Source organism: Ranitomeya variabilis, chromosome 3, assembly GCF_051348905.1.
Source record: "Ranitomeya variabilis isolate aRanVar5 chromosome 3, aRanVar5.hap1, whole genome shotgun sequence".
NCBI classification, from domain to species: Eukaryota; Metazoa; Chordata; class Amphibia; order Anura; family Dendrobatidae; genus Ranitomeya; species Ranitomeya variabilis.
In genome coordinates this window covers 72,169,030-72,191,031 of record NC_135234.1, presented here as the reverse complement: position 1 = coordinate 72,191,031, position 22,002 = coordinate 72,169,030, and the positions used below count along the sequence as shown (strand labels likewise).

General features: G+C 45.5%; 1 protein-coding gene across 2 annotated transcripts in view; it reads right to left on the bottom strand.

Moving 5' to 3' along the window:
* Positions 1–13,780, bottom strand: part of TBC1D23 (TBC1 domain family member 23) — a 38,272-nt gene extending 24,492 nt beyond the window's left edge. For both annotated transcript variants that reach the window (XM_077294139.1, XM_077294140.1), the window contains exons 1-4: positions 13,611–13,780; positions 2,387–2,498; positions 1,856–1,961; positions 1,445–1,649 (exon numbers count right to left, since the gene is read on the bottom strand). In XM_077294139.1, the coding sequence (XP_077150254.1) occupies positions 1,445–1,649; positions 1,856–1,961; positions 2,387–2,498; positions 13,611–13,696 (509 nt within the window). In that variant the 5' untranslated portion in view covers positions 13,697–13,780. The remainder of the gene's footprint in view (positions 1–1,444; positions 1,650–1,855; positions 1,962–2,386; positions 2,499–13,610) is intronic.
* Positions 13,781–22,002: the final 8,222 nt, after the last annotated feature.

Below are 22,002 nucleotides of genomic sequence, written 5' to 3'. Positions count from 1 at the left end.
AGAAAGTTGATCAGGTTTTGGTTTGTCCTGGACATGACTGATGGGTTGGGGTTCAGCATGATAAGAGAACGGGCCGCTATGCTAAGAAACACTGAAGCTTCTCCAATTCAAAGAGCCATCCCTTCCCTTACACACTGGGTCGCTGATAAAGGTTCAATCAGTGGGGGCACAATTGTTGGGACCACCACATTTGCCAGCATGGGGAAAATAAATATATATATATATATATATATATATATATATATATATATATATATATATATATATATATATATATATATATATATATATATATATATCTCTATCTCTAACAGGGCTAGAGTTAAAGATGACATTTAATTTAATCTTTTACCTTTTTCAAAACTACAAAAAGGAAAAATGGGCTGATGCAAAAGTTTGCGCACCTTGCATGGTTAGTAACTAGTAGCCTCCTATTTTGCAAATATCACAGCTAGTAAATGCTTTTTTGTAGCCAGACAAGTGTGTTGCAATTCTTGTTTGAGGGATTTTCATCCATTGTTCCTTGGAAAATGTTTCCAGTTCTGTGAGATTCCTGGGTCGCCTTCCATGCACTGCTATTTTGTGGTCTAGACACAGATTTTCAGTAAAGTTAAGATCAGGAGACTGTGAGGGCCATTGTAAAACCTTCAGCTTGCGTCTTTTGAGGTAAATGTTCTTTTGCGTATTTCTTAAAATAAAATTCAACATCAGGACGCATTTTAATTAGTGGTTTTCTTCTGGTGACTCTTCTATTAAAGCTATATTTGTGCAGGTGTCTCTTAATAGTAGAACAAAGTACCACAACTTCAGAGTCTGCTAAATCTTTCTGATCGTCTTTTGCAATGAAGTAGTGGTTCAGATTTGCCTCACTAAAATTTTGCTTGGTCTTCCAGACCTTATCTTGACCTCCACTGTTCCTATTTTCTGCCATTTCTTAATTACATTTCAAACTAACTAAAGGGAAACTTGAAAACACTTTAATATCTTTTTATAGCCTTCTCCTGATTTGAGGGATTCCATCATTTTCATTTTCAGAGTCCTTAGAAGAACCCATGGCTGCTGATTTTGGCACAAGGTTGAGGAGGCTGGGTTTTTATACAGCTGAGAAACTTGCATCACCTGGCCTTTCCTAACGATGATACGGACCAAACCATAACCCCAACATGCTAATTAAGGTCTGAAGCCTTGGTGAAAGCTGAGTACACAAATCTCCAAGGGTGCCCAAACTTTTGCTTCAACCCATTTCTTTTTTGTAATATTAAAAATGTAAAAAAAAAACGACCCTTTTTTTTTTGCCTAAAATACTAAGGACATGTGTCATCTGTAACTTTAGCCCTTTTAGAGATCATTTCAACTTGCTTAACTGTTCACAATAATCGTAATTTTGACCAGGGGTGCCCACACTTTTACACGCCACTGTATATAAACAGATGACTTATATTACCTTGGAATATACTTATTCATAATTGCATAGAAGCAATTGTAGAAGTCGCTCCGGGACAGGTTGAGGTCCACCAGGGGTTTCAGGAGGTGAAGCCAGCTGACGTTTTCATGGTACTTGACATTACGGGATTTACAATAAAAAGTAACTACAGACTCAACATCCTGGACAATGATGACTTTCCTCTCGTCGGGCACTGCGAGCTGCTCTGAACAAACACGGAGGAAGGAAAATGTTAAAGATTAAAGTCAACAACCATAGAATCCTGTGTAAACAATAAAAGAAGCCGAGACGCGTGAAGTGCTGCCAAGTCCCGCGGTTACAGGCATCGCCACAGGCAATCTCTTCATCTCGCTGCACCTTTCACGGCATCCGACCAGTCTGATAAATAAAGCCCTTTAATACAAGTCTTACCTATAAGATTTTGACAATCTTGGTGGATGACAGACTGCTCTGTGAGATCCAAAGCACCGTCCCATGCTGCCAAACTGTCTCCTTTTCCTGCCACATTTAATGCGATCTACAAGAAGGCAAAAGAAAAAGCAATCGTGACTGTGCAGCGTCTAACTTACCCGACATCGCTTGCCCCTGTGCCTCCCTTGTGGGCACCTTGTGCTGTGACTAGTCCGTTTTATCCCTGCATTATGTGTGAGCACAACATTTTTCCACACTTGTCCATATAGTACCAATAAATATTGCTTAAGAGGATGCCCACACTTAAAAAATAAAAAACCCCATCCAGAATGCTATAAAGTCTCCTAACTGCCCTGTGTGCGATTGTAAAACAACTGGCTGCAGCAGGAGCCTCTCCCCACAATCAAGTCTGTGGTGTAATAAAACATTGCTAATCTCTGCCTCTTAATCAAACTTTTAGTCGGCTGTTGGGGCAACTATATATATATTTTTTTATTGCATCACTCATTTCTGGTGAATACTTAGATTTACCTTCCATACTTTTGCCCTAAGGTGTGAAGGGACTGGCCGTCCTTGTATGATATTTCTTACTGTCTCCAGGTCACAACCTCCTGCCTCAAGAGCCTCGGCCAGATCCGTCTCCCTGTGAATGAAGAACAACAGAATTAGACATCGAACAGGGCAAAAGGAATGGCAGGAATAGACAAAATACTGTCAGGAATCAGAATGATCGCAGAGGGAATCAATTGTCTTCTTCTGGTTATTAGAGCTTTAAAGAAACTGCATGGACAAATAACCCCAAAATCCAGCCTGGCACCAATTGTATATTGCCAATCTTCAATTAGTCTCAAAAGGGGTAGAATAAATACTAATATGCCTCAAAAGCGGCATTTATGGACATTTTGGGGTGTCCTCAAGGGTAGATCTTAAAGGGATATTACCATCATATACATTTCTGCAACAATCACGGCTGAAACCCCCGACAATATCTAGAATACACCTCCCAATCTCCACGGCTCCTGTGCCGCCTACTGATGTCATCACACAGAAAACCTAGGTGGGGAATGAACGGAGAGGCGGCAGACCTAAGCCCAACAAGACCCCAGAGGACACGTGTCATGGCGGTGGATGTGCCAGAAATGTCTATGATACAAATGTATATAGTGATCAATCCCCCTATTAGTGAGGTCAGATTGTCCAAACCAAGGATCGGTGCAGATATGAGTGAAGGTCACATTGTGTGTACAACGCCCTGGAATATGTCGGCGATACATAAATAATGTGTAACAAATAGGACAGGAAAAGACCAAACGTTCACGAGGATCAGAAGAGATCGCGCTCCGGAGCTGCAGTTTCTACAGTCATCTGGGGACGTGGAGATGGAGGAAATCGATAGCAGCTTCGGGTTTCATCCCTGATGTGAGCACATGAATTATGGCGTCCTGGCTGCCATCTCCTAATGCAGGTGAAAGTGCAGAGACGGCAGAATAGGACGGAGCCGGCCCCCCCAATGATACCGCGCAGATCTACCACCTGTCAGATGCTCCTATACATCGTACTAGTACTGGTAACACTAGTAGGCTGGACGCCAGTGCAAACCTCCAGCATTTTCCCAGGCATATACAGTACCATGCAAAAGTTTGCACACCCCTGGTCAAAATTACTGTTATTGTGAACAGTTTAAGGTTAAGCAAGTTGAAGCCTGTTAGGGTTATGGTTTGTTCACTATCATCATTAGGAAAGGCCAGGTGATGCAAATTTCCCAGGTTTATAAAAACCGAGCCTCCTCTAACCTTGTGGCAAAAAACAGCAGCCATGGGTTGTCTAAGCAGCTGTCTAGCACTCTGAAAACGAAAATGGTGGAGTCCCACAAAGCAGGAGAAGGCTAATAGAAGATAGGAAAATGTTTTCAAGTTGCCCTTTCCTCATTTTGACATGTAATTAAGAAATGGCAGATAACAGGAACAATGGAGATGAAGATAAGGTCTGGAAGACCAAGCAAAATTTCAGTGAGCTACTCATAGGATTGCTAGAGAGGCAAATCAGAACTCTGCTTGACTGCAAAAGACCTTCACAAAGATTTAGCAGACTCTGGAGTTGTGGTATATTGTTCTACTGTTCAGAGACACCTGAACAAATATGGCCTTTGTGTAAGAGATATCAGAAGAAAACCTCTACTGCATCCTGACCATAAAATTCAGAGAGTCAGAAGTATGCAACAAGAACATCTAAATAAGCCTGGTGCATTTTTGAAACAAGTCCTGAGGACTAATGAGGTTAAATAGAACTATTTGGCCACAATGATCAAAGCTATAGTGGAGAAAAAACTGCACAGTTTCAGAAAAAGAACAACCTGCCAACCAATAATCATGGGGGTGGATCAATCATGCTTTGGGGTTCTGTTGCAGCCAGTGGCACTGGGAACATTTCACGGGAAGAGAGAATAATGGATTCAATGAAGCTTCAACAAATTGTTGATGCAAACATAACACCATCTGTAAAAAAGCTGAAGTTACATATAGTTATTAAGGTTGAAGGAAGACTGTAAGTCCATCTAGTTCAACCCATAGCCTAACCTAACATGCCCTAACATGTTGATCCAGAGGAAGGCAAAAAAAAACCCATGTGGCAAAGAGTAAGCTCCACATTGGGGAAAAAAATTCCTTCCCGACCCCACATACGGCAATCAGACTAGTTCCCTGGATCAACGCCCTATCAAGGAATCTAGTGTATATACCCTGTAACATTATACTTTTCCAGAAAGGTATCCAGTCCCCTCTTAAATTTAATTAATGAGTCACTCATTACAACATCATACGGCAGAGAGTTCCATAGTCTCACTGCTCTTACAGTAAAGAATCCGCGTCTGTTATTATGCTTAAACCTTCTTTCCTCCAGACGTAGAGGATGCCCCCTTGTCCCTGTCTCAGGTCTATGATTAAAAAGATCAGCAGAAAGGTCTTTGTACTGTCCCCTCATATATTTATACATTAACATAAGATCACCCCTTAGTCTTCGTTTTTCCAAACTAAACAGCCCCAAGTGTAATAACCTATCTTGGTATGGCAGACCCCCCAGTCCTCTAATAACCTTGGTTGCTCTTCTCTGCACCCGCTCCAGTTCAGCTATGTCTTTCTTATACACCGGAGACCAGAACTGTGCACAGTATTCTAAGTGTGGTCGAACTAGTGACTTGTATAGAGGTAAAATTATGTTCTCCTCATGAGCATCTATGCCTCTTTTAATACATCCCATTATTTTATTTGCCTTTGTAGCAGCTGCCTGACACTGGCCACTGAATATGAGTTTGTCATCCACCCATACACCCAGGTCTTTTTCATTGACGGTTTTGCCCAGAGTTTTAGAATTAAGCACATAGTTATACATCTTATTCCTTCTACCCAAGTGCATGACCTTACATTTATCCCCATTAAAGCTCATTTGTCATTTATCAGCCCAAGCTTCTAGTTTACATAAATCATCCTGTAATATAAAATTGTCCTCCCCTGTATTGATTACCCTGCAAAGTTTAGTGTCATCTGCAAATATTGAAATTCTACTCTGAATGCCCCCTACAAGGTCCAAGTTGATAAGAGGATGGCTTCTATAAATGGATAATGATCCTAAACACATGTCAAAATCCACAACAGACCTCAAAAGGCGCAAGCTGAAGGATTTACAATGGCCCTCACAGTCCCCTGATCTGAACATCATTGAAAATCTGTAGCTAGACCTCAGAATAGCAGAGGATTCAAGACGACCCAGGAATCTCACAGATCTGGAAGACTTCTCCAAGGAAGAATGGATGAAAATCCCTCAAACAAGAATTGAATGATTCTTGTCTGGCTACAAAAAGTGTTTACAAGCTGCGATACCTTGAAAAAGGGGGTGATACTAGGTACTAACCATGCAGGGTGCCCAAACTTTTACATCAGCCCATTTTCCTTTTTGTGACTTTTAAAATGTAAAAGATGAAAATACATATTTTTTACCTTAAAATACAAAGGAAATGTGTCAGCTTTAACTTTAGCCCTGTTAGAGATGATTTCATCTTCAACTTGTTTAACTATTCACAATAACAGTAATTTTGACCAGGGGTGCCATAACTTTACGATGCCACTGTAAGTGGTTATACTGGGTGCAATGTGCCCTTTGTCAACCATAACTGTGATCAATTGCATAAAATGATTCTATGGCTGCATGTTTCAAAGGGATTCTTTCAGGAGGATATAGCTGCTATGACCGGTTCTATGACTATATAGGTCCTAGTACGACAATAATTTGACGCCCATCCTGTAGTAATCCCATGCCTCAGTGCTGAGGAATCCAGCTATGAAGCCACATGTAAATTAGGCTGGAAGTGCATCAGGGGAGGTTGTACTCAGGGTATGATCACGCCCCCAACGCACGTCCAGACTAAGTTGCCTGTGACTTCATAGCTGGATTTCTCAGCACTGACACACGGGATTACCACATGACAGGTATCATTTTATTGTTGTATTAGGATCTACAGTCATACAACTGTTGTAAAAATCCTCCTGACAGACTCTCGTTAATGTAATGGTCCATATAATCCCAACATATAGTGAATAATACGATGCCGGCCGAGCCCCATTTACAGGTCACCTATACAACTTCAAGGAAAACTGTCAGCACACAATCGATATTTAATCTGAGAGCAGCATGATGTAGAAAAAGAGACCCTGAGCACAGCGATGTGTCACTTACAGGGCTGTTTGCTGTATCAATAAAACCAGTGTTTTATCAGCAGGAGATTATCACTACAGGACTAGATGCCTTGTGCCATGTAGTCTTGCTGTATAACCCTATCCCTTCACTGAATGGCAGCTTTCTGCCTATGAAGTGTACACAGAAAGCTTCCAATCAGTGGTGTGGGCGGGGTTATACAGAGCTCAGCATTAGAGAACTGCTACATCTGCAGCAGAGTAAACGGTGATTTCATCAAAATTACAGCAAACAGCCCAATAAGTGATACATCGCTGGAAATGAGATTTCTTTCTCTACATTACGCTGCTCTAAAATTACAGATTCCCTTTAAAGTGACTATTCACCCAGTCACTGAAAAGTGATGTACATTTTTCACGTTTTGTGACCCGATCTGGCGCCGCTCGTTACACACTCTTCAGATCAGCGTCTCTTTCCTCCTGATTCCATGATGGCCAGCACAGTAAGTCTAAGCCATACCTTCGCTATGCTACAGGACAGAGGAGGTGTGAGGGAGACTTTCCACTTTGCTCCACAGACCGCAGTGGTGGTCATCATGAATCACGGGGCAAGCAACGCCAATCTGAGCAGAAGCAGCAAACACAGGGCACCAGAGAGAGAAATTATACGTGAGAAATGTACTGTCACTTTAAATGAACTGAATTGCAGTACCAGACACAGCCACGAATACATTGATGGCGCTGTGTAGAGAACTGCATTGGGCAGTCAGACCCCACCGCGTCTTGTTCTTCCTATTTCTGTTATTAGTCACTAATTTACCCCTGATCCACGGTCCTACTCAGTTCAGAGACCATTACAGACGTGCATTTTATATAAGGTTCCATGGCACAAATAACACGGCCAGCCATCACATTTCTGCCTTGGATGTTGATTTTACACAGACAGGAATGAGGACTAACCCCAATGTAACACAATGGGACACAGCAGAAATAATGCTCATGATCAATATTTTCACAGGCGACTTTTTCGGTGAACTGGATGAGTAAAATGGTAATAATGGAATTCACCAGACAGGACAGTCAGGAGGAGGATTTCTGTACTTTTCTGGCAGCTCAGTTATAATGAGATCATCAAAGTGCAAATGTCTTCTCAGCATCACTAATCCGGATCCTAATCCCATAAGAAGATTCTACGTCGAGATGAGAGGAAGCCGCGAGCCGCCATGACAAGTCCCACAGACAGAAATAACTTGACAGCACATCCCTGTTTCTCTGCGGCAGAGTGCCTGTGATCCGATGATGGGTCTCCATCGGGGTGACCGTTCCATGGATCGCTTAAGGAATGTTCTTAGCTTCCACCCAAACATCAAGTTTCATTGCCCACATGTGTGGTTATTACCCCATTACCAGTGAGAGGAAATAATGTCACCCCAGCAGGTCCTGTGAGGTGTTCACGGTACGGAGTGGGTGGTCCCATCAGGAGTGGTCCAGTGGAGGAACATGGGTCATTATTGTCCAAGGCTTTCTGATGTTTCTTGGAGAGGAAGGCTTACAGAAGAGCAACTGTACTATAAATTGCTGAAATATGCTGGTGGTGATAGAAATGTGAGCTCCCATCGTGCATCATGGCTTGCTCCATATGGGACCACATAGCCTGGGCAGAGTGCCCATGCGGACCAGGCTACTGTCAAAAGCACCTACAATGGGCACATAAGCATCAGAACTGGACCAGGCAGCAATGGAAGACTGATCTAAGGAACGAGCTTTTCTTATATATGGACGGCCATTGCTGTGTCCGGAAATGGCACCAGGGTGCACCATGGTAAAAAGAAAAAGTTGGCAGAGATATTGTGATGCACTGGGCAATGTGTTGCTGGGAGACCTTGGGGTCCATTTGGACATTACTTAGACCAAGCACACCCCAACATCAGCCCAGTATTCACTAATGGCAGCGTCCTCCTTCAGCAGGATAATGGTCCCACCACAAACACTTCAGGAACAGTCTGAGGAACATGGCAGAGTGTTCAAGGCGATGATCTCAGTCTGATCGATCATCCGTGGTCCGAGCTGGAACAGAAGGCCTGATCCATGGAGTCCACCACCAGCAACATACAGGACTTGGCTTATCAAAGGGAACCTTCATTTTTAGGTGATAAAACCAGTCCCTGTCATGTAACGATCAGTCTCAGGGGTCCGTCTGTCAGTCCAGACTGACAGTATCACAGATCCTCCTGCAGGACACAGCCCGTATAAAATCTTAAAAAGCTTTTAAGAAATAAGTGTTAGTTTATTTTTATCAATTAATAAAAATGCCAAGTGAATGAACGAAAGAGAAATCTAAATCATATCAATGTTTGGTGTAACCACCCTTTGCTTCAAGATGGCATCAATTCTGCCAGGCCTCATGTTGTTGGTGCCACTGTGAGCAGTCAGCGTGGCCAAAACGTGTTACCACAGCTGCAGCATCTCCGGACTTGTCTCCCCCAACGAGGTCATCTGGAAAGTCACTGGTCATCAGGTAGGGAGCTGACAGCAGAGGATCTTGATGATTTGCCCAAGTGCGTTCTGTGCAGCAGAGCACGCCACAGACAACTATTAATAACCTCACTGGTAGCTGCCAAGGATATAAGTCCTGGGAATTGTACACATACTCGATACTGAATAAATTGAGATATTTTGAAAGCATTGTTTCCATTATTTGCAGATCTGTAACATGTGTATCCATCCTGAGATCTCCATAACCCCAGGACTTTTCCTCTAGGTGTTATTATATCAATGTATATACATATATATTTATCTGTATATATTGCCAACATCCAGCTTTAGGCTACAGCAGACATTCCCAGTGAATTCACAAGTCCATAGATTATTTCTGGCATTTCCTTTAATGACACCAGCTTATAAACCTGATGGAGAGGACACTTTCCTTTCTTTGTGGTGACCCTTGATACACAGGTATCGGAGGTGCGTGTGTCACCTGTCACTTCCTGTAATGACAGGCGATGGTTCGGCAGATTAACCCTGTACTGGCCAGGCGGCATGATGGATTATGAAGCCCATTTAGCCATGACTAGTTTATAGGCCGAGCCGGACATCTAACATCTCCTCCCCCGTCTGGGTCGCGGTGTCCCTTCTTCACAATCCCCCAGCACATGACTAAAGAGCTTCTCTTTCTGAAAAATAAATCCCGTGACGTCTCCTCGTCATTTCCTCAAAACACAATGTCTCGGTTTCCATCTGTACACTGGATGACCCACAATGCAGACAATAGGCCGGACTCCCGGTCACACTCAGTCATACAGCCACATGCTGCTGCTCGCAGGTATCAGCCAGTGTCTCCTAATAATAGTCGTGCAGTGGGGACTGGAATATAACCCAGACACCGAGACTTCTCCCTAAATACCTACATTGCCTCCGACAATCAGACATACACCCACAGGGTCTGCAAACACAACGTAAGCAGTAACCCCCGAGCCTCGGGCACCTTCCAGGCCGAAAACCATTAGTGGCTGCTAGATATTGCTAATCCTTCATCTTTATGACCATTAGGAATAATGCCAGGAGCGAAAGTCCGAGTACAGACACCCATCAATGCTGGGGTCACACGAGCGCTCCGATACTCACCCAGAAAGGTGGCAGGATTTATCACTTGTCACCCTTGTATTATACTTTTTGTTACTCAGCAGTTATTAATCATTTACAGTTTCCATCTTACAGAATTACAATCCGTTAAATAAATTTTCGATGCTATAACGTGGCTGCACATGGCATCTGATTTTATTCATGCACCCATTCGATTTCGGGGTGACATACGCTGATCTGCACGGCCTCATTAGTCCAATGAATGGGAGATTACCTGCAGCAGTGGCCACTAGGTGATGTGCGGGGATTGCATGTTCTACCCTTTACATCACATATATCCACCCAATGCCAGCGTGAATTTCCGCTGATCGGTTGGGGTGCTGGGTATTTGACCCCACCAATCTCTTGGGGACATATCCATTGGATAAGTCATCATTAATAGTCCAATCCTAGACAATCCCATGGGGATCCGATACTGAGCTTATGACAGGGGCTTTCGGAAGTTCACAGTGAACAGATCTACGCCCCCATCTGTCAGAGCTGCCATAGAACGCCTGAGTTGCTTCCGAAACGCGTTGCTCTATGTCCTCTATGTGATGCACAGCCCGTCTCCTGTATCATGGAGTGATGCATTCTGTCGCATGATACTACTGATGGAAAAATTATTTTTTAACCTAACTTTTTTGATATGAATAAATGAAAACCTTTTAACTTGAGCGGGAATTTCCCTTCTGTTTTTTCTGCTGGTCATCCGTCTGGTGAGGACACATATCCGTGATCCACTCCTGGAACTGTGACAGGTGACTGTGACCCTTTTGTCCTTGGACCGCTGCTCAATGCCAGCCCTCCGCCATTCCTAGGTCTTTGTGGACAGGCTGCAGCGGTGACAATGTCTGCGCTTAGAGATCTTAGGCAGACTACCTTGGCATCGTTGCTGGGCCCAGTGATGACTGCGGAGGTCACGTGCGCTGTAGTCGTGACGTCACCGCTGCAGTATGACGACGAAGACCAGGGAAGCATTGGACAAGTCAAGCTTGAGTGTCTGGTACCGCAGACCAGCCCTAGTCACCCCCTGACCATACGCTGTATTACAGCCACAGCCCTGCTGGGGACGCCTGTATCACCCATGAAAGGCTTCCTCTATAGCTCCACGTATATATCCACGTACATATCGCCCCTTTGTTTACATCGTGAGCCTCAGAATAAAAGCCTCTTCCATATACACATTGTACATGCCAGAGACAGAAAGGTCACAGCCAAACAGCAGAGATGCCCGGAGCACATGGTGCGGGGAGAGGTCAGCAAATTTTTCAAAAATCGGTTCCAATAATCACCGAACATCATTGGGAGGAGAAATGAAAAACATTATCAAACATAAATTCGGCACCAATATGGCAAATTCAGACTCTGCGACCGATTCCGACCATATTGGCTGAACTCTAGCAGCGGGCACATCCATGAGACGGTTCGGCCTCTGAGCAGCACCACGCCGGCACCACCTCCTCTCACATCGGCTCTTACACCAAGGTTGTATCTCAAAGAAATGGAGGGTGGAGGCGCAGTATAGGCCCATAGCAGAGTATGAGGGCGGTATTACCCCACTACCTGTAATATAACCACAGGAAATCTGTGCTCAGATAATGATTAACAATTAGCACAATCACTAATGAGTGGCGGAACCAAGCACTGATCAAAGGTGAAGCTGTCAGCAGTTACGTCAGCAGCAGAAACTTATACAACCTGCAGCCAAATGTCACCAGTACAAAATATACAGCACACGCGTATACAGCAGGGCCGCGTCTGACCACTGCACGTGACCCCAGCTCTATAGGGTCCGGGGGGTACACACGCGACGCCAGCTCTACAGGATCCAGGGGGCGGGGGACACGCGGCGCCAGCTCTACAGGATCCAGGGGGGGGGGGGGGGGGACACGCGGCACCAGCTCTACAGGATATGGGGGGGACACGCGACGCCAGCTCTATAGGATCCGGGGGGGACACAACGCCAGCTCTCCAGGCTCATGGGGGGGTGGACACGCGACGCCAGCTCTCCAGGCTGGGGGGGGGGGGGGGACATGTGACACCAGCTCTCCAGGCTCAAGGGGGGGGGGGGGACATGTGGCGCCAGATCTCCAGGCTAGGGGGGACATGTGACGCCAGCTCTCCAGGCTCGGGGGGGGGGGGGGGACATTTGAAGCCAGCTCCCCAGGCTCGGGGGGGGGGGGGACATGCGTTGCGACGCCAGCTCACCAAGCTCGGGGGGGGGACACGCGACGCCAGCTCACCACGCTCAGGGGGTTGGGGACACGTGACGCCAGCTCTCCAGGCTTGGGGGGGGGGGGGGAAGGGGGTTGGGGACACGTGACGCCAGCTCTCCAGGCTTGGGGGGACGCAACGCCAGCGCGCCAGGCTCGGGGGGGGGGGGAGAAATACGTGACGCCAGCTCTGCAGGCTCGGGGGGGTTGGGGACACGTGACGCCAGCTCTCCAGGCTCGGGGGGTTGGGGACACGCGACGCCAGCTCACCAGGCTTGGGGGGGGGGGGGCGCGACGCCAGCTCGCTAGGCTCGGGGGGGGACTCACGTGACGCCAGCTCTCCAGGCTTGAGGGGGGGGGGGGGGGACGCGACGCCAGCTCGCCAGGCTCACGTGACGCCAGCTCTCCAGGCTTGGGGGGGGGGGGGGACGGGGACACGTGACGCCAGCTCTCCAGGCTTGGGGGGGACATGTGACGCCAGCTCTCCAGGCTCGGGGGGGGGGGTATGGGGGACACATGACGTCAGCTCTCCAGGCTCGGGGGGGGACACGTGACGCCAGCTCTCCAGGCTCGGGGGGGGGACACGCGATGCCAGCTCTCCAGGTTCAAGGGGAAACACGTGACGCCAGCTCTCCAGGCTCAGGGGGGGGGCACGGGATGCCAGAGCCCGGGACGCGGCACATCTGGGGGGCAGAGCCCGGGATGCGGCACATCTGGGGGGCAGAGCCCGGGATGCGGCACATCTGGGGGGCAGAGCCCGGGACGCGGCACATCTGGGGGGCAGAGCCCGGGACGCGGCACATCTGGGGGGCAGAGCCCGGGACGCGGCACATCTGGGGGGCAGAGCCCGGGACGCGGCACATCTGGGGGGCAGAGCCCGGGACGCGGCACATCTGGGGGGCAGAGCCCGGGACGCGGCACATCTGGGGGGCAGAGCCCGGGACGCGGCACATCTGGGGGGCAGAGCCCGGGACGCGGCACATCTGGGGGGCAGAGCCCGGGACGCGGCACATCTGGGGGGCAGAGCCCGGGACACGGCCCCAGGGGGTCTCTGCCATCACCCCCCGCCCTGCATCTGGCTGACACGTCTCCGTCCTGCCCGGTCCCCGCAGTCTCACACTCCGGGATTTCCCAGTTCTCACGTCCGGGTCCCATGACAGGCGCTCAGCTGTCCCCACACCCTCCTCCCGGTATCCGACCCTGGAAGCATTCACACAGGAGCTGCAGGCTCACCAGGTGTCCGTCTCCTCCTCGTCTCCTGGGGAGGACAGTGGTGGGGAAGGAGAAGACAACGGAGAGGACTCCCCGGGCTCAGCCATGTTTCAGTGTTGACGTTCCACGTCACTCAGCCGTAAAGCAGCGAAAAGAAGACCAGAGATGAGACGCGAGGAACTATTATATGAAATACGGTACATGCCGGCTGGAGAGGAGCCGTATATTCTCGTGAACGCGCGCAATCGTGCGCTGCTGTACGGGTCCTCGCTGGGTCCATTTTCCTGCTAAGTTCTGGGCTAGGTGACAGAACGATGTAGTGGAGGAATCGCTATAGCACCAGAGCCAGAAGCTCTCTGACTACCTGTGGTTGCTAATGGCAACGCTTTTCTTTTGCATTAATTTAACCCTTTAGTGTTCTAGCCTGATGTCTAAATTCTGACCGATGTGACTTTATGTGGTGAACTGTTTTCCCTGTCCCAGTGCCTCTGAGATTATAAACACTATTTCCCCCATGGCTACGTTATATCAGATTTTTCAGCCTGCCTGTTATTTTGTTAGGGTGCTAGAAACGTGAAAAATTTAGCAGCAATTTTTCAGTTTGTTTTTATGGCCCTATTAAGTTTTGATGTGACTTTGAGGGGACCTGTGTGTCAGAAAACCCCCAAGAGTGACACCATTTTAATAAGTACACCCTTCAAATTATTCTGGTCAGGAACTTTTTTCATCCTTCAGGTGCTTCACAGGAATTGCAGCAAAGTGGAATGAAAAATGTCATTTTTTTCCACTAAATTATTGCTTTAGACCCCAATTTTTCATTTTCACGTGGTGTAACAGGCGGGAATGGAACAAACGTTAATTCTTCTTCAGAACAAGGCAATATCCCGTATGTGGTCAAAAAAAAGTGCGAGTTTGGGTGAAACAAATGGCGGAAGCATGTCGCATTTGCAGAGCCCCACGGTGCCAAAACAGCAGAAAATCCCAAGTGATAACTGGACCCCTCAACCTCCCTGCCGAGTCCCTTCAAAAACTGCGTATAAGCGGACCTAGAAGAACTGAGGCCGTTTTGAAAGCAAATATTAATTTGGTTTAGATTTCTCTTTTGTTCATTCACCATGTATTTTGCTAATTGATAAAATTAAACTATTAACGCTGCTATTAGTTAAGGCATTCTTACCTTACAGCACTTTTTGCAAACCTGCCTAACACTTTTGCACAGTACTGTATGTTTACATATACAGGTGCTTCTCACAAAATTAGAATATCATCAAAAAGTTAATTTATTTCAGTTCTTCAATACAAAAAGTGAATCTCATATATAGAGTCATTACAAACAGAGTGATCTATTTCAAGTGTTTATTTCTGTTAATATTGATGATTATGGCTTACAGACAATGAAAACCCAAAAGTCATTATCTCAGTAAATTAGAATACTTTATAACACCAGCTTGAAAAATAATTTTAAAATCTGAAATGTTGGACTACTGAAATGTATGTTCAGTAAATGCATTCAATAATTGGTCGGGGCTCCTTTTGCAGTAATTACCGCATCAATGCGGCGTGGCATGGAGGGGATCAGCCTGTGGCACTGCTGAGGTGTTATGGAAGCCCAGGATGCTTTGATAGTATCCTTCAGCTTATCTGCATTGTTGGGTCTGGTGTCTCTCATCTTCCTCTTGACAATACCCCATAGATTCTCTATTGGGTTAAGGTCAGGTGAGTTTGCTGCCAATCAAGCCCAGTGATACTGTTGTTTGTAAACCAGGTATTGGTACTTTTGGCAGTGTGGACAGGTGCCAAGTCCTGCTGGAGAATGACATTTCCATCTCCAAAAAGCTTGTCAGCAGAAGGAAGCATGAAGTGCTCTAAAATTTCCTGGTAGATGGCTGCACTGACTTTGGTCTTGATAAAACACAGTGGACCTACCCCAGCAGATGACATGGCTCCCCAAACCATCACTGATTGTGGAAACTTCACACTAGACCTCAAACAGCTTGGATTGTGGCCTCTCCACTCTTCCTCCACACTCTGGGACCTTGATTTCCAAGGTCTAATGGGAAGTATCCACAATCAATGATGGCGCCGGCCACTCCTGCAAAGTAGCATCTATCGGCGATACGGCCCCATTTTGATGCTGATTATTTTTAAAATGAATTTATGTATATCATCAAATAAAATAACTAAATACACATTATACATGCAATTACTCTGCAGCGCCGCCGCCTGCCTGCAGAAGGTGATTTTTCCCCCAATATATATAATATTAATTATGTAAAATAGAGGGTAGGTCAGTGAGGGATCAGTGACCTTTCAGAAGCTATACAGATGAATACCTAATCAGAGCACCACATGAAGACCCCCACAGGCCGCCCCGAAGCACAAGCAGTTAATTAACTCAAAACTGAAAATAAAGATTAAACAACAACCACAAGACGGATTTCATCATCAGGTATCATTGTAATCAGTATAATGGCACCGACCTGACATTGTGTGTAGGGTACTGTGCACAATCCTGCTGACAGGTTCCCTTTCTGTTGCCTTTATTTTTTTTAGATGTATATATATATATATATATATATATATATATATATATATATATATATATACACTGTATATATATATATATATATATATATATATATATATATATATATAATAATTGCTCCTCAAGATTGAAATGGCAACACCAAGATGGAAAAATCATGGAGTTCTGGAAATCACAGGATCAATAGACAAGTTACTGATCTGTAACTGGTGAAAAGATGGGACATTTTTTTCTAAACATCTCAATTTATTCAGTATCGAGCGTGAACACCACACACAGAATCCCCGCACTTACACACGTTGTCTACTATCATTGTGGTTATAAATGGTTGCCTGAGCAATGCTCTATAACGCTGAATGCACTGGAGCTGCTGGCAGCTTTCTATGCAATTGCCGACCAATGAAGTCTCAAAGGTGCTCAATTTGAGACGAGTCCGGAGATGCTGCAGCCACGGTAGCACATTTAGGTCACACAGGCTGCTCACAGTAGTGCTAGCAAAATGTGTCCTGGGAGAAATGGTTGTTTTCACCACCAAAGGAATGTAATGCGAAGCTGATAGTGTCCTTGGAATAAAGACTAGAGGATCCCAGCTATGGTGCATTATGTCACCTTACACTATAATCCTGGGAGTAGGACTGGTGTGATGTTCCCTCATGATGGCCTCTTCACTGACCTCACACCACCGATCTCAAAGACTATTATGGTGCAGAACAAGATGGCAATGCAGGCTGGAATGAAGGTCTGTCCTCTTCAATAATGAGTGCCGCTTTGGCCTTGGATGCAATGATAGACAGAGATTGGTCTGGGGACCATATGGGCAATGCCATGAAGAGGCTTTCACAAGGCATCATTGCCCTTGTGTGCCTCTACTGCTTTTTAACAAGTCCACATATGTGTTAATTAAATCATATATTCGTTTTTATCAGTTCTTGGTTGGTCGCTTGCTATTTTGTAGGATCCATAAAAAGGGGTTGGAGGAGCTTCCTACTGCACATGATCACAGCCACCCATCCTATTAACTTTCTAGAACTGGTTTCTCTCAGTATAACAGGAAGGCGGCCATTTTAATGTACTAAAGTGATTGCCTCCATAGTCAAAAAGAGTTTGATTTGCCAATTGGGTGTTTAGGAATGCATTTATGATGAGAATTTATGTCTTTATTTTTTTTCTATCCCTGAAGAAACCCTTTATAAAGAAAGGTGTCGTAAGAAGACCATAATGATTAACATATTTATCTGGAGGATGCCCCATGATAAGCTAATAACTGTTGGTATCCCTGTCAATCAGCTGTAATCTGTAAGGGAGTCCCTCAGTAAGTGATCAGTTTCCTTGCAGAGCCTCTGCCGGTCAAATCATGCTATCGTCTGTCCTTGTAATGAACAGATGTTCTGTTTCCTTAATATACGTTGGTGTACATGCAATGTCTATGAGCATGTTCACAGTGTGGCCATTTCACAGAAAAAAAAACAATTAAAAAAAACAACCTGTTGCAAGTAAATAGTAATAGTACATGGAAACAACATAGGGTTCGTAGTTAACACTATTGTGATCAAAAAGAGTAAAAGCCATCCCACGGTGACAAGGTGACCCATCGGGATTGGTCCTAACCTGTCTGTAGTATTAGCACCTTTCCATTTGTCACACGACATCCATGTGAATAAGGGCAGAGCAGGGCACGGGCCCGAATGTTCAGCCACCCATCCATGGGAAGCTATGCAGATGAAATACCTAGCTAGATTTTGTAGTGTGCCCCCCACCCTTCAGAGCTAGGTATCTCATCTATATAGCTTCTTATGGACAGGTGGATGGACATTTGGGCCTCTGTCCTGCTCTGCCCTTAGTCACACTGCGATCAGCTGACACAAGGCAAGGTTTTAGAAGCAGGAAAGACCGTCCCGATGAGTACACCTTGTCGTGGTGGGATGGCTTTTACGCTTTTTAATCAAAATATTGTTAACTAAGTACCTTATGTTATTACATGTACTATTATTATTTACTTACTATAGCATATATGATAATTTTGTTTTGTTCTTGGGTTTTGCTTTGACTAACAGTTGAGGGTCCTGAACGGAGCCCCTACGATTCAATTAGAATGCTCATACAGAATTTTGAAATGTTTGATAAAACATAGTTGGTTTTCGATGTTTTTCTTTGTAAGAAAAGGCTTCCGTCTTGCCACCCTACCTCACACACCAGACATGTGAAGAATGCCGGAGATTGATATCACATGCAGTACATACCCAGTACTTGCCAGAAATGCCTGCAGCTCTATTAATGTTGATATAAGCCTGTTGGCAGCTTTCTGGAATAATTTTCTTGTTGTCTTTTTCATAAATTTTTGAGAGACGTCTAGGTAATGTCACTGTTGTGTCAAATCGAAGCCACTTCTTGAAGACCGTCTTCAAAGTGCTCCATAGTCTATCTAATGCGTTTTTTTTGTACCCTTCTCCTGACTGATAACTTTCAACAATGAGATCCCTTTGCTGTGTTGTAAGCTGTTTACGAACTGTGGCTTTTGCTGTAAAATGCAACTAAGAAAATGCCAGGAAAATCCTACTAGATCAGCAAAACTTTATATAGGATTAACCAGAATCCATGTAAATGATTGCAGCTATCAGAATTGGACTGGCCCACAGAAGAACATGAGAATCCTCCGGTGGGCCCTCACCCTCTCATATGAGCGGTACTTGGCACATTATATTTGACTAGATGGTGGCCCGATTCTAACGCATCGGGTATTCTAGAATATGCAGGTTCACGTAGTATATTGCCCAGTTACGTAGTATATTGCCGAGCCACGTAGTATATTGCCCAGCTACGTAGTATATTGCCCAACCACGTAGTATATTGCCCAGCCACGTTGTATATTGCCGTTACGTAGTATATTGCCCAGCCACGTAGTATTTTGCCCAGTTACGTATTATATTGGCCAGCCACGTAGTATATTGCCCAGCCACGTGGTATATTGCCCAGTCACGTAGTATATTGCCCAGCCACGTAGTATATTGCCCAGCCACGTAGTATATTGCCCAGCCACGTAGTATATTGCCCAGCCACGTAGTATATTGCCCAGCGACGTAGTATATTGGCCAATATACAAAAAAGGTTGCACTCTATCGTGCCAAAGCATGTCTAATATGAAATACATGAAATATGAATAGCAAAATGGCTTTTGAACATTAGGAAAATATTTAAGAGACACTGCCCAGAATTTGATTTAATCAAATAGTGTGAACCCATCAACCATCGTCAAGGTGGTCTCTGTTGTGAATTTGTCTTGGGCTCCCTCTGGTGGCCTTTAGCGATATGGCTGGTCTTGGCTGGGTTCAGCTGTTTCATTTTCCTGCTAAGCGGGGCCTATTTAATTCAGCTGGACCTTCACTTGTTGCCTGCTGTCGGTGTATTCAGTCCTGATTCAGTGCTCTCCTGAATATTCCTTGTGACCAGTCTCCTGCTATGAGAAGCTAAGGTTGCTTGTTCATTTTGCTCATGATTTCCTTGAAAACGTTTCTCAGTATATTATGAGTTCAGTCCAGCTTGCTTTTATGTGATTTTTCTCTTGCTGGTTAGTTCTGGGGTGCAGAGTGCGCCCCTCACATCGTGAGTCGGTGTGGGGGGTTCTTGTATTCTCTGCGTGGTTTATTTTTGATAGCTTTTGTACTGACCGCACAGACTCCTATCTATTTCCTGTCTATCTAGTATTAGCGGGCCTCATTTGCTAAACCTGTTTTCATTTCTGTGTTTGTATTTTCCCCTTAACTCACCGTTATTATTTGTGGGGGGCTATCTAAAACTTTGGGGTTATTTCTCTGAGGCAAGTGAGGTCTTTGCTTTCTCTCTAGGGGTAGTCAGTTTCTCAGGCTGTGAAGAGGCATCTAGGTTTTCAGGTAACGCTCCACGGCTACCTGTAGTGTGTGTGGATAGGATCAGGATTGCGGTCAGTATAGCTTCCACATTCCCAGAACTCGTCCTACTATTCTGGTTATATGTGTCAGGTCAGTCTTGAGATCCTACCACCGGATCATAACAGGTCTCATTAAACTGATGGGTCCCTGACCTCCCTGTGCAAATGTGAACACTTACCGAAGGCCAATGTCTGTATGCCTGGGTGAATGTAGACACCTCTGTTCAGCAAAGCCTACATATGGGTTGGCCGGAACCAAGTGTGATGAGATGTAATTAAAAACCAGATGGTGACGGGAGGAGTGCTCAGTCAGTTAGCTAACATAGAAATGACAAAAAAAACAGAGGTGTCTACATTCACCCAGGCATACAGACATTGGCCTTCGGTAAGTGTTCACATTTGGACAGGGAGGTCAGGGACCAATCAGTTTAATGAGACCACCTTGACTATGGTTGATGGGCTCACACTATTTGACTAAATCAAATTCTGTGCAAAGTGTCTCTTAAATATTTTCCTAATGTTCAAAAGCCATTTTGCTATTCATATTTCATGTAATTCATATTAGACATGCTTTGGCACGATAGAGTGCAACCTTTTTTTGTATATGGAGGTAGCTTCTCCTGGTATGCACCTATTCACACTAGTTTGGATGTGCCAGTCTTTTTTTTCTGTCAGTAGTATATTGGCCAGTCACGTAGTATATTGCCCAGCTATGTAGTTTATTGCCCAGCCACATAGTATATTGCACATCCACATAGTATGTAGTATATTGGTCAGCCACGTAGTATACTGCCCAGTAATGTAGTATATTGGCCAGTGACATAAAATAAAAAATAAACATATTCTCACCTTAGTCCTGGCTCCTGTGTACGGTGCACGCGGCAGCTTCCGGTCCCAGGGTTGGTATGACTATCAGCGCAGGACCTGTGATGACGTCGCGGTCACATGACCGTGACGTCATGGCAGGTCCTTCTCGTGCAGGCGCGCAGGACATGTGATGAAGTCGCGGTCACATGACCGTGACATCATGGCAGGTCCTTCTCGCGCAGGCCCTGTGATGACGTCGCGGTCACATGACTGTGACGTAATGGCAGGTCCTTCTCGCGCAAGCGCGCAGGCCCTGTGATGCCGTCGCTGTCACATGACCGTGACGTCATGGCAGGTCCTTCTCCCATAGCATCCTTAGCACCGGAACCTGCCGGCGGACAGGACGCGACGTCGGAGGGTGAGAATAACGTTTTGGTTTTTTTTAATTATTATTATTTGTAACATTAGATCGTTTTACTATTGATGCAGCATACGCAGCATCAATAGTAAAAACGTGGTCACACAGGGTTAATAGCTGCGTGTTGTGAACTATACTTTTTGGCTCCCTCTTGTGGTCACTAGTGGTATGACACCGGGATTGTCTTTCCCCAGCTTGGTACCCACCTGGTTCGTTAGGCCAGGGGTGTTGCTATTTAAACTTCCTGGATTCTCAGTCTGGTGCCTGGCATCGTTGTAATCAGTTCATTTCTGTTTGCTCCTGTCTGCTGGTCCTGGTTCTTTGCAAGATAAGCTAAGTCCTGCTTCCTTATTTTTGGTTATTTGCATTGTTCTGAGTTTTTTTTTTTCTTCCTCCCCTTTTTCTCTGAGTGGCTTTAAGCTTTGCTGCAGACATGAATGTCCAGACTCTGATTACTAGTGTGGATCAGCTTGCTGCTCGTGTGCAGGGCATTCAGGATTTTGTTACTAGTAGTCCTATGTCAGAACCTAAAATACCTATTCCTGAGCTGTTCTCTGGAGATCGATTTAAATTTAGGAATTTTAGGAATAATTGTAAATTGTTTCTATCTTTGAGACCTCGTTCGTCTGGAGACTCAGCTCAGCAAGTTAAAATTGTTATCTCCTTTTTGCGTGGCGACCCTCAGGATTGGGCTTTCTCGTTGGCGCCAGGAGATCCGGCATTGGCAAATATTGATGCA